This window comes from Eptesicus fuscus, chromosome 5, assembly GCF_027574615.1.
Source record: "Eptesicus fuscus isolate TK198812 chromosome 5, DD_ASM_mEF_20220401, whole genome shotgun sequence".
NCBI classification, from domain to species: Eukaryota; Metazoa; Chordata; class Mammalia; order Chiroptera; family Vespertilionidae; genus Eptesicus; species Eptesicus fuscus.
The window spans coordinates 64,954,648-64,967,684 of record NC_072477.1 but is presented as its reverse complement, the minus strand read 5'-3'; the positions used below and the strand labels follow the sequence as shown (position 1 = coordinate 64,967,684).

Below are 13,037 nucleotides of genomic sequence, written 5' to 3'. Positions count from 1 at the left end.
AAATTTTAAAAGCTGGAGAATCAAATGAAAAGAAATGAAATCTAGAATCTATCATCCTATATAATAAAAGCCTAATAAGCAAATTGTCCCCTCGACTGGGAGGTTGAACAGGAGTTCGACCGCTCGCTATGACGTGCTGACCACCAGGGGGCAGCATGGAACATGGCGGGTGTTGGCAATGCGGCGCTGGCTGCAGGCAGCAGTGGAGGCTCTGCCGGCCACAATGGGGCCCAACAAGAGTGGGACCGTGACGGGATGGTGGAGCAGGTGAGCGGGTGGCGCCAAGCCAAGGTGGGTGCAAGTGGGGCCCGATCGCCCCACTGATCGCCCCACAGACAGCAACCAGTGGCGGCAGCAGGGGGCGGGGCCACTGTCCAGCCTCAGGCGCTGAGGGAGCCAGGTAGGGGCCCGATGACTCAGGCAGAAGGGGCTCATGAGGACCTGGGTGCCCAGGTGCTGCCCAGGGCCCAGAGGTCAGCTGAGACCTGCCCTTCCATGCCAGATGCTCACGCTTCGATCGCCAGCCAGACCTAGGGACCGTACCCGTGCACAAATTTTGTGTACCGGGCCTCTAGTATATAATAAGAAAGCATATGTGAAGTGCCTAAGACTGTATCTGGTACATCTTGAGTACAGAAAAATGTTAATTTCTCTCCCTCAATTTTTCTAGGTCAGAACATTCTTAATTAATTATTCCCTCCCTGAAAACAATTACACATGACTCACCATACATGACACAACTAGATAATAATGCAAATGGTAAAAAGAAATGAAATGTACTTACTGGTAAAAAGATTACTTAGTGAATTTTCTTTTGATGATTCCTTTGAGAATGAAATGCCAATATGTACAATAAAAATGTATGGTGCATCTTGCCAAGTTTTCAATGGATCATGCATTGCCTAGAGAGAAAAAAGGCATTAAAACTTCAAGTCTTAAGAATGAAGAGCATAAGTTAATAATACAGTATGAAAATTATTTCAGAATGTACCCAGAAACATGGTTGAGTCCTTCATGTTCATTCATTAAAACAGTAGACACAACAAAACAAACAGGCCTATTGTACATATAAAAAAAATAGGTTAGGTTATAAATTACTAAAAGGCAGGAGATTTTCTATCTTGTTACACACAAAAATCACACTTTTTACTTATCTATTTTTCTACAAGGAAAACATCAACTAAAACCACTAAATTGAATCTCTGTTTAAGTAAGCCATGCTAGGACACTAGGTTGTATTTTTAAACATAAATATCCTGAACTAAGATTATTTAAATCACCTAAAAAAATTACACCCATGATGACATCAATGAATTAGTGAATTATAAACACCATTTCCTGAATCTAATATCCCTTTACTCATGGTCTTTCCAAGACTACCAGAATTTCTGCTGATCAGGTCTCACACTTACATGAAATTTAATCTTGGCTAGTCTATGTGGAAAGCAAGAGTCAGTGATCGACAAAGTCCAGGAAGTGGAGTTACAGCCTCCATGTTTACAGAATTGATTACTTAGGAAGCATCCATTCCAAGGCCAGTTAGTTTGTAATAGCTCTAGGAAAAAGTCTTCAAGGATTTGTTGCCATACATTCTAGAGTATGGACCTTCAAAACATAAGACCAAGACTCAAAGATAAAGGAGATGAACATAGAAAACAAATGTCTGCTTCTTCCTCATATGTGAAAGGAGGTATTGCTACTTAGACTTGAAATTTATTACCTTATGGTCCTAAAAGGAACTTCTATCCAGAGACCAATGGGTAAGTTTCATTGCTCTATGAAATCCCTTAGAGTAGATAATAGATTTTATACATTTATGCATTGTCCTGTGGAATCACAGCTTTTCTCAAATGCTCAAATTATCCTACAACCCAAGAAAAGGCTAATAAACAAGAGTTTAAAAATTATAGTCCATATACAAATCCAAAGTGTCACACAACGCAGGTTAAATGATTTTTCAGCTATACATTTTCTAGGTTATCTTAGTAACTTAACATAAGTGCCATGATGAATCATACATTTATTCCTGTCTGATGGTCCTCTTCTGACAAAATTCAGGAGCAGTTTGTGTGAAAACTATATAGCTTCAAAGTTGTAAATATATCACTTCCTACTTACCCATAATTAACTGAACCTTTACTGAACTTACTTGCTCATTAACCAATACAACTTTGGTGTAATACACTGCTCTGCTATTAATTTCATATATCTTAATACTACCTCTTACAAATTTCAAAAGGGACTGAATAATTCTTATATTCCCAAATTTGACAAAGTTTACATTTAATTTTGGAATGAGAGAGATTTTGACATTGTAAAAATAACATTCATATGGCAGACACTTATTACGAGAGGCCTGGTGCAAAAAATTCGTGCACAGGGGGTATGTCCCTCAGCCCAGTCTGCATCCTCTCCAATCTGGGACCCCTCGAGGGATGTCCGACTGCCCATTTAGGCCTGATCCCAGTAGGATTGGGCCACAACGGGCAGGCGAACATCCCTCTCACAATCCAGGACTGCTGGCTCCCAACTGCTCACCTGCCTGCCTTCCTGACTGCCCCTAACAGCTTCTGCCTGCCAGCCTGATCATCCCCTAACCACTCCCCTGCCAGCCTGATTGATGCCTAACTGCTCCCCTGCCAGCCTGTTTGCCCCTAACTGCCCTCCCCTGCAGGCCTGGTCACCCCTAACTGCCCTCCCCTGCATGCCTGGGTCCCCCTCAACTGCCCTTCCCTGCAGGCCCGGTCGCCCCCAACTTCCCTCCTCTGCCGACCTGGTCATCCCTAACTGCCCTCCCCTGCAGGCTTGATCGCCTCCAACTGCCCTCCCTTGCAGACCTAGTCCCTCCCAACTGCCCTCCCCTGCTGGCCTGATCGCCCACAATGGCCCTCCCTGCAGGCCTGGTCCCTCCCAACTGCCCTCCCCTGCTGGCCATCTTGTGGCGGCCATCTTGTGTCCACATGGGGGCAGCCATTTGTGTGTTGGAGTGATGGTCAATTTGCCTATTACTCTTTTATTAGATAGGATAGAGGCCTGGTGCACAGGTGGGGGCCAGCTGATTTGCCCTGAAGGGTGTCCCGGATCAGGGTGAGGGTTCCCTTGGGGTGTGGGGAGGCCTGGGCGAGGGGCCTGTGGTGGTTTGCAGGCCAGCCACACCCCCCAGTGACCCAATCAGAGGCCCTGGTATCTGGGGTTTATTTATCTTCTGTAATTGAAACTCTGTAGCCTTGAGTGGAGGCTTAGGCTGGCCAGGGCTGTGGGAGCTTGGCTTCCTCCATCGCCAGGGGGCAACCCAAGCCTCCTGCTCTCTCCAGCTCCAGGGCTGCCACCATTTTTGTTGGGATTTATTTATCTTCTATAATTGAAACTTTGTATCCTTGAGTGGAGGCCTGGGCCAGCCAGGGTGTGCAGAAAGCTTGGCTTCCTCCATTGCCAGGGAAACCCAAGCCTCCTGCTCGCTCAGTGGCTGTAGCCATCTTGGTTGGGTTAATTTGCATACTCACTCCTGATTGGCTGGTGGGTGTGGCTTGTGGGTGTAGCTGCATGATGGTTAATTTGCATATTACTCTTTTATTAGATAGGATTAGATAGGATATTATTTAATACCCACAATAACCCTACCAAATAGGTACCATTAACAGTTCTTTCAATAGGTGTCCTTCAATAGGTGAATGGATACATAAACTGTGGTATATCCAGAGAACTTCTATCCAGAGACCAATGGGTAAGCTTCATTGATCTATGAAACCCCTCAGAGTGGACAACAGACATTGGAATATTATTTAGCACTAAAAAGAAATTAACTATGAAGCCACAAGAAGACAAGGAGAACCTTAAGTGCATATTACTAAGTGAAAGAAGCCAATGTGAAAAGCTGTATATTATGATTCCAATTAATTAACATTCAGGAAAATGCAAAACTATGAAGATAGTAAAAGAAATCAGTAATTGCCAGGGGCTTAGGAGAAGGGAGGGATGAATATGTGGGGCATAGGGATTTTCAGAGCAATGAAACTATTCTGTACCCTAATATATATAAAAACCCAGGGTCTGTAACGACCGACCAAAGGCTTGACCTAACACCGGAAGTCAGTACTGCAGTCAGTGCTGGGTTGCCGTGGTGACCCAGCACTGACAGCGAAGGGAACTGCAGATCAGGCCCAGAGAGAGGCCCAGAGAGAGAGAGGCAGGGTCTGATTTGCAGCCTCCGTGGCAGCTGTTGATCAGCCGTTGCCTCTCTCTTTCTCTCCAGGCTTCGCCAGCAGCCACGCCTCTGTTTCTCTCTGGGCCTCCACGGGGGCTGCTGATGAGCCCCACCTCTCTGATCAGGCCCGGAGATAGGCCCAGAGATGCTGACTGGCATAGAAACCGACCAATCAGAACCAAATTGGCCAGCAGGGGAGGGCAGTTGGGGGCGAGATCAGGCCAGCAGGAGAAAGCAGTTGCAGGCGAGATCAGGCCAGCAGGGGAGGACAGTTAGGGGCGATCAGGCAGGCAGGCAGGCAGGAGGTTAGGGGCAATCAGGCAGGCAGGCAGAGCAGTTAGGGGTGATCAGGCGAGCAGGCAGGCAGGCAGGCAGAGGGGTTAGGAGCAATCAGACAGGCAGGCAAAGGTGGTTAGGGGCGATCAGGCAGGCAGGCAGGTTAGCAGTTAGAGGAGCCAGCGGTCCCAGATTGTGAGAGGGATGTCTGACTGCCGGTTTAGGCTCGATCCCATTGGGCCTAAACTGGCAGTCGGACATCCCCCAAGGGGTTCCCGACTGGAGAGGGTGCAGGCTAAGCTGAAGGAACCCCCCCTCCGTGCACGAATTTTGTGCACCGGGCCACTAGTAATAATATAACAGTGTATATCTGTCATTATACATTTGTTAAAACCCAAACAACGTATAACACAAAGAACTAACCCTAATGTAAACCATGGGCTTTGGCTGATAATGATGTGTCAGTGTTGGTTCAACAATTATAATAAATGTACCAGAATGGTGTGTGTGTGGGGGGAGGGAAGGGGGGGTGGAGGGTCTGAGTGTGCATCTGTAGAGGGGGTATGTGCAAGCTCTCTACTTTTTGCTCAATTTTGCTGTGAATCTAAAAATAAGTCTATTAATTGAAAAAATATTATGGTAAGTATATTACATTACTGCTGAAATCAAACCAGAAAAGTGAACTAATCGAATATTAAATATTTTCTTAAGTGAAGAACAGTGAGAGGCCCTTTCCTCTAAAAAATAATATTTTATCAGAGTAGAGAGGTACTGAACTTGATCCCTTAAAAAGGATTATAAAGTATTCCCTTTCGTTTAATCCTTTCACTTCTTTTTTACTATAATCTGAATAAATATTTCTAAGAATTACTTGTGATATTCAACTCATCTTTCAGCCATCTTTAATCACTAGGATAGGACTCAAGCCTTGAGTAGAACTTAAAAGTATATATACAGAAGGTCACTCAATAAAACACAATTTACAAATAGCTAATATGCATATACATAAATGCTCAGTTTTAACAACCATTTTTTAAATGTACAATTTAAACAATTTAACCCAACAAAATGCATAAAATGCTTTAAATTAAAATAGCCAGTTTGTTAGGAAATAGGGAAATTCAAGTCTTATTTTCTTTTGACCACAAATTACTACAATATTTCTCTCCAGAGCACTTTGACAAAACATAAAAAAAGTATTTAAAAATCAATACAGGAACTTGGACCCAACAATTCCACCTCCAGGAATTTAGTCCAAAGAAATATTATAAATGTGCACAAAGATATAATTAGACAGCCCTAGCCGGTTTGGCTCAGTGGATAGCGCATCGGACTACGGACCAAAGAGTCCTGAGTTCAATTCTGGTCAAGGGTACGTACCTAGGTTGCGGGCTCCTCCCTGGCCGGGGCCCTGGTGGAACACGTGCAGGAAGCAACCAATCGATGTGTTTCTCTCACATCAATATTTCTCTCTATGTCTCTCCCTCTCTCTTCCACTCTCTCTGGGAAAAAAAAAAAAAAAAGGAAAAATATCCTTGGGTGAGAATTTAAAAAAAAAAAGATATAACTAGACATTATGAATGTGACCTTATCCGTAACAGTGAAAATCTGGAAACAACCCAATGCACATCAGCTGGGTGTTAATTATAAAAATCCCAGTAAAGTGAAATAGCACACAGACATAAAAAGGTAAAGTAGTGCTAAATGTACTAATTTGTCAAGTAAAAAGAAAAAATTACATAGCAGTATATAAAATATAACCTCATCTTTATCAATATGCATGTGTTCTGTGTAATCACATGAAACAACTAGAAAAGTAAATTACAAAGGTTGTTGTTAAATCCCCACCCAAGGATATTTTTCCATTGATTTTTAGAGAGAGTGCAACTGGGGAGTGGGGGTGGAAAGAAAGAAAAATGTGTGAGAGAGATACAGTGATTGGTTGCCTCCCACCACACCAGGGTTGGAACCTGCAACCCAGGTACATGCCCTTAACTGAGAATCAAACCTGCCATCCTTTGGTGCATGGACCAATGCTTTAACCATTTAGCAACTCCGGCCAGGGCACAAGTTATAGAAGCAAAATGTTCACCAATAAGAAATTGTTAAATCTAAAAACTAATATATCTACAAAAATATTCACTGCAGTGCTGTTTAAAATTACAAGATAATGAAACACGTGTCCAGGATCTGTTTATTCATACAATAAAATACTAGTCAGGCATTTAAATAATGATGCCATAAATAGTTACTGAACTGGAAAGATGTCCAAGTTATATTACTAAGCTAAAAAAATTATAGTAATACATATGGTAAGATTCCTATTTTAAAATAAGTTAAATAATAAATATGCACAAAGACAAAAGACAAGATAAATATATTTATAGTCTCAGTGTGTGGTAGTATTACGGGTGATTATTTTTTCATTTATGTATATTTTCTAAAATTTTATAGTATTAAATATATACATATGAGCAATAAGAAAAAATCCAATGGATATTCTCTGCTTTAAAAAAAAAAAAGTAATAAAGTCTGCCATGCCTACTTATTTTTAGGTTAAAATTCTGTACAATTGTAATAGGGGGAGGGAGGGTGGAGATACTTCTAGAAAGGCAAAATAAGGACTTCTGAAAATACACTCACTCATAAAAGCGACAAGAATATGGGCAAAAACTATCAAAATAAACTTTTTTGGAACTCTGGAAATTCTACAACGTTTTCCTGACGAAAAATAAATAACTGAAGAGTAATCTCAGTAAGAAAAGTAGCTGAATCCAGTAGAAAAAGCAAGCTTGTGGTGTTTTTGTTCACCCTAATCCTATGCCCCTGTTCCAAGCTCCTTGAAACCAAAATGCTCACAACTGTAACAACTGTGAAAAACAGAAGTTTGGCAACCACTGGGGGAACAAGTTTGGAGGCCCTGTACAGCCCAGTTGCCAGAGCTCTCTGGAAGGTGCGGAAAAGCTCCATTCCCAGGGCTTAATTAACATTTATATGGCCTCACTCAGCCCATTCAGTGAGGACCCTGTACTCACAGCACTCGCAAAAACACTCAGCAATTGTGAAAGATCACAGGTGCCCCATCAGTGTTACTAGGGGGGCCATCAAGAGGCTGACTGAAACTTAAAAAATTGGAAATAAGATGTCCATAGGTGTTTTGAAGAGCTCTAAGCTATCGCTGGAAATCTAGAAGGCAAGGAGCACATGCAGGGCTGTGCATGTATGTGAGAGACTGTGCACACATGACTGAGAGAGACCTGAGAAGTCCCTAATCACTCACCTCTGGCTGATCTTCAGGTTCTGCACAACCAGAAAGTAAAAGTCCAGGCAGTTTTAAATTGTGACAGAAGTCAGACATTAGGCCAAAAATTGCATGATTCCATTTACATGAAATGAACAGAACAGGCAAATCCTTAGAGACAGAATAGTGGTTGCCTGGGAGAGGGTGCGGGGAGGGAAGGATGGAATGAGGAGTGACTGCTAACGGCTATGCCATTCCTTTTTGGGGTGATGAAGATGTTCTGGAACTAGATAATAACTGGTGGTTGTCAATATCCTAAAACCCACTGAATTGTATGTTTTAAAAGAGTCAATTCTGAGATATGTATATGTCTTAATAAAGTTGTTATAAAATTAAAAGCTTAAATCAGTTTTGTAAAAAGCATGACCCAACATGGATAACTATGTTATTTCTTCTATATTTTTAACTGGCAAAGTTTTGATGAATTAGTTATTGTGAATTATGAAATTTTTTAAGCATATTTATAGACTTCAATCTATCTCAATTTTTCAAAATCTCTTCCAGTTATATTCTAAGATAATTTAAGGTGGAGTTGAAGATTCTTTCACAAAAGTTTCTTCCTTTTTACAAGTAATATTTGTGAAAAATAATATAACCGGAACCACTTCAAAATGAAGATAGAGCTGCCACCCCAGGGGAATTGCCTTGCACATCTTATTCCTCAAATCTTTGGAATGGGCCAAATCAACACTGTATTCTAAACAAGTATTTGCAAAGCTAACTGAAAAGCAGAGTTCCAGACCACCAGACTGAAAACTAAAGACATTCTTTAGAATTAGCACCACCATGTAGAGTGAAAGAATAATTTAGCTTATTTGCACTTATAGAAATTCCTTCCTTGACTTATTAACACCAACAGGAATTCCTTGCTTCAATTCCTCCCCTTTTTCATGAATACCCCTTTCCTTTACCTCCCAATCAGAACACTACTTCGGTTTCTGCCAGAATCAGTGATTCCCAGGATTGCAATTCCTCCTGGATCTCAAATATATTCTTTTGTCTGTCACCTTTTGCTTTTATTTTTAGGTGAATATGTGTATGGGGTAATAATTATAAAAACAATAAAAATTGATTGCAGAAAATATGAAAAATACAGAAAACACCAAGAAGAAAATAAACATCACTCATATCACCAACCAGGGACAACTATTATCAACATTTTGGTGTACAGCTTCTAGTCTTAAGTTTCTTTTTAAATGTTAGCATATCAAGATAATTCAAAATACACAAACATAAAAAAGCTGAATTCCCTACTACACTTACAATTTTTTCTCCAGTAAAGGTAAGATTTGTTCCATTCTCCTTAGCCTTTAAAACATTAAAAAAAAAGAAAATTAATTCAAAAACTTTACTATTTACTCCCAGAAATATTTAACAAGGAAAACAATTACCTCCTGCTTTTCTCCTAAAAGAGGCAATCGATGCACAGAATCCCCAGAAAAGCTCTATGAAAGAAATATAAAACTAAAATTAAAGGTATGTAATAAAAGTATATTTCTAAATTCATAAAAATGGTTAAAGCAAAACACGTTAAAACAGTAAATATAATAACACTAGAGGCCCGATGCACGAATTCATGCAGATGGGGTCCCTTTGGTTGGCCTGCAGGGATTGGGCCGAAACCCACAGTCCAACGCCACCTGCAGCTCCCACCTGCTGCTCCTGCTCATCCTGGCCCCACTGTGCCTGCCATGGGCTCGTGCCCAATCAGATTTATGCTTCGGATGGAGGGATCTTATAGTTCCCCATCATTCTGCAGATAAGGAAAATGTGGCTCAAAGCTACAAAGCTTTGGAATTGAACCTAAGGTTCCTACCTCTTTAGTCCACTGCTCCTTCCACCACAACACACTCCCTGGCTATAAAAAACCTACTCTAATTATAACATTTACCTTTCTTACTAGTTATCAGCAGGTGAGGCATTTTCCTTCCTGAGTATTTAGAGCACATATTTCAACTCTGCTACATTAGACTGAGGAGAGGAAACCTTACCAATAGGGGTATATGCCAACACCCTGGAAAGATTATAGCAGATCTAAAATTAAGGAACTTTGGGGAGCAGTATACAATAGGTAGCTTTCCCAATTCAGCAAAGGCCAAATGATTCTCCTAGCCAGGGGGATAAATTAGGAGAACATCAGAAAACCCCCTACTCAATATCACATTGTTCCTAGTTTTCTTTTTCTACCATTACAAGATATTTTCTTTTTCTCCAAGTCCATAAAATCTAAATTATAATAAGAACTCAATCTTTACAGTTCAATTATCAATTACTTCATTTGCTTATTACTAATTATCCCTTAAAGCTTTATCAATAAACTACTTCTAGTAACTAGACAGAAAACCTAGCTCTCCATGAACTTCCTTGCCTCTTCAAGGAAATTTGCTAAATATTCTGAAGCAATATTTAAATTCAGTAAACACAAAACAAAGGCTATAATTACAGTAACTATTTTTAACACCTATAAGATGTATAATTTTTGTTGAAAAATTTGTGTCTAATCCTATTTCTAAGAGAAGAGAATTTTACAATGTAAATCCCACTTATATGTGTAAAATTCAACCCTTTCACTTCAGGTCTATAGCAGTAAAATCTAAAAATGCTGACTTTTCTGGGGATATACCAATTAGATGAGATGACAAAATAATTAAAAATTGGGGGTTTCAAATGTCCATCAATGGATAAACAAGATGTGTTATATATGTACAAGGAAACATTATTCAGCCTTAAAAAGGAAAGAATTTCTGGTACATACTATATGGATGAACCTTGAAAACACTTCATTAAGTGCAAGAAGCCAAACAAATATTGTTATGATTCTACTTCTGTGAGGTATCTAGAGTAGTCAAATTCATGGAGACAGAAAGTAGAATAGTAACCAGGAACATGTGTCTAGATATTATTGTTTAAGCGTTACAAAGTGTCATTTAGGAAGACGAAAAAGTTCTAAAGATGATTAGTGATTAGTTTCAAAACAATGTGAATGGCACACTTAAAATGATTACAATGGTAAATTTTATGTTATGTATCTTTACCAATATAAAAAAAATTGGGGGTTTGCTTTTTACACACAAATAAAGTACATCCTCTTTTACGATGAGAAATTATGTGACTGGCTATGCACCAATCAAAACATGCTTCTAACTTATTTCTGTCAGAAGATCGAACTAGGGAGCAGGAAATAGATATCACCAAAAATACAGGCATTAAACTTTTCATTTTTTTCTATTTCCCTCCCACCACTACCAAACATTACCTGTGCCTTAAAGAGTTCACTACAGTTCTGGAACAATTTTGATGATGTTTGATATTTCCCAGACAAGCCCTTTTTTTCCCTAAGGTCTTCCAAATATTTCTCCATATCTCCTGTCTGGAAAAATAAAGAAATACAAAGTATTTAACTTACTTTCATAAGTAATATATTTAAAACATATAGATCACCTATAATACAAATATAGTTGGGGTTTGCTATTTTAAAAATTAACAGCAGATAAAGACTCTATATAATAGTATCCTAGACTCTAATAGTGTCAGACTCTAAAGAAAGGGTAGTTCCTCTAAAAATTCTAGCAAAACTGGGAAACAGACTCTAGAGCAGTCATGGGCAAGCTTTTGAGCTTGGTGTGTCAAACTTCACCAAAAAACTGAGCATAACTCGGGTAGTGTGTCACTTTGAGGAAAAAACATTATTTCACAAATGTTTCATCCTCGGCATGCGGCCGCCTCAGCGGCCACGTGTCATTAAAAATGGCTACGCATGTCAGTGCTGACACGCGTGTCATAGGTTCGCCATCACTGCTCTAGAGGGTTTTGTTACAAGAAAATATATTTATATGATTTTTACAATCTCAATAGATGCAGAATAATCACTTGTCAAAAGTCAACATCCATTCATGATTAAAACTCTTAGCAAACTAGGAATAGAATGGAACTTTATCAACTTGATAAAGGCCATCTACCAAAAAGCTACAGCTAACATCATGCGTAACAGTAAAAGACTGCTTCTTCCTTAATATCAGGAACAAGACAAGGACAGCCACGCTTACTACTATTACTCAAAATCACACTGGAGATTCTAGCCAGACCAATAAGGTAAAGAAAGAAAAGGTAAACAGATTGGGGGGTGGGGGGGAAGGGTACCATAAAAATAATATAGCTAACAAATATGAAGATAATAGAGGGATGTGAGGTAAAATAAGTACATGGGTTTCTTCAACTTTGATAGCTGTAAATCTTTCCCCTCCTGGTTTTATTGAGATATAATTGTATGTATGTATTGAAATAAATGTCACAATAAATTTGGTTAACATTCATCACCTCAAAAATACATGTATATATTTACAAGTTACTTGACTAAATTAACACCACTAATGAAAAGATATACTTGTGCTCATAAGCTAAGATAGAGCACAAAATTGTTGTAGCCATTAATAGCCCACTGCTGATACTCTGAAAACACTCCATTTTTGTGGCTTCACTAACTAGTTCTGTGTATTTTTCTCCGATATCTACATGCCTAACCTCACCCTCTTTTTTCTAAGGTCCAATATCACATCTCTATCTGCTTGTCATTTCCATAATTTTGTCCCATGACAAAATAACTTTTACATTCTTAACTTATACTACCTATGAAGACTGGATCTGCTAAGCTCTTGACCAATTTTATCAGAAGTTTCAAATATATAAAAAAAGTTTTTAACTATAAATGCATTAGTAATTAATTAGGAGAAAAAGATCAGCCAACAATATTTCAAATTATATTCTGATATTATCATCTCTCTAAATTCTTCAGTGCTTTAGTCCTCCTCCTATTAATCCTACCCAATGTTGTATAACAAATGCAAAAAACAATTAACACCACCACAAAAAGATAATTTAAACCCTAATATTAGGCAGAGATTTAAAATGTTTATGGTTTGAAAAACTGATTGAATGGTAGATATTTTTAAGACCAGTCAGATTATCTTTGAAAAGAAACCTCAAGAATAGTAGGAGAAATGTAATAAAAAAAAATTTTTTTTAAGAAAGAATGAAAAAGGCCTAAAAAAATCCATACTGGAGCCATAAATCTTCAATGCTCAAGTACAGTGTACAATGGTAATTCTGAAAGTATGGTCCATGGACCCTTTCGTTTATGAGGTCTAAGAGGTCAAAACTATTCCCTCCCCCCTTCCTCCTCCTCCTCTTCTTCCTCATCATCATATGTTATTTGCCTTGTACTAATAGTGCTAAAGTAATGATGAGTAAACTGCTGCC

At 39.2% G+C, this 13,037-nt stretch overlaps 1 protein-coding gene across 8 annotated transcripts in view; it reads right to left on the bottom strand.

Annotated features, from left to right (window-relative positions):
- Window positions 1–13,037, bottom strand: part of TMEM87A (transmembrane protein 87A) — a 46,844-nt gene that overhangs the window by 28,022 nt on the left and 5,785 nt on the right. For all 8 annotated transcript variants that reach the window (XM_054716327.1, XM_054716325.1, XM_028147544.2 and 5 more), the window contains exons 4-7: window positions 11,038–11,151; window positions 9,173–9,226; window positions 9,045–9,089; window positions 785–902 (exon numbers count right to left, since the gene is read on the bottom strand). In XM_054716327.1, the coding sequence (XP_054572302.1) occupies window positions 785–902; window positions 9,045–9,089; window positions 9,173–9,226; window positions 11,038–11,151 (331 nt within the window). The remainder of the gene's footprint in view (window positions 1–784; window positions 903–9,044; window positions 9,090–9,172; window positions 9,227–11,037; window positions 11,152–13,037) is intronic.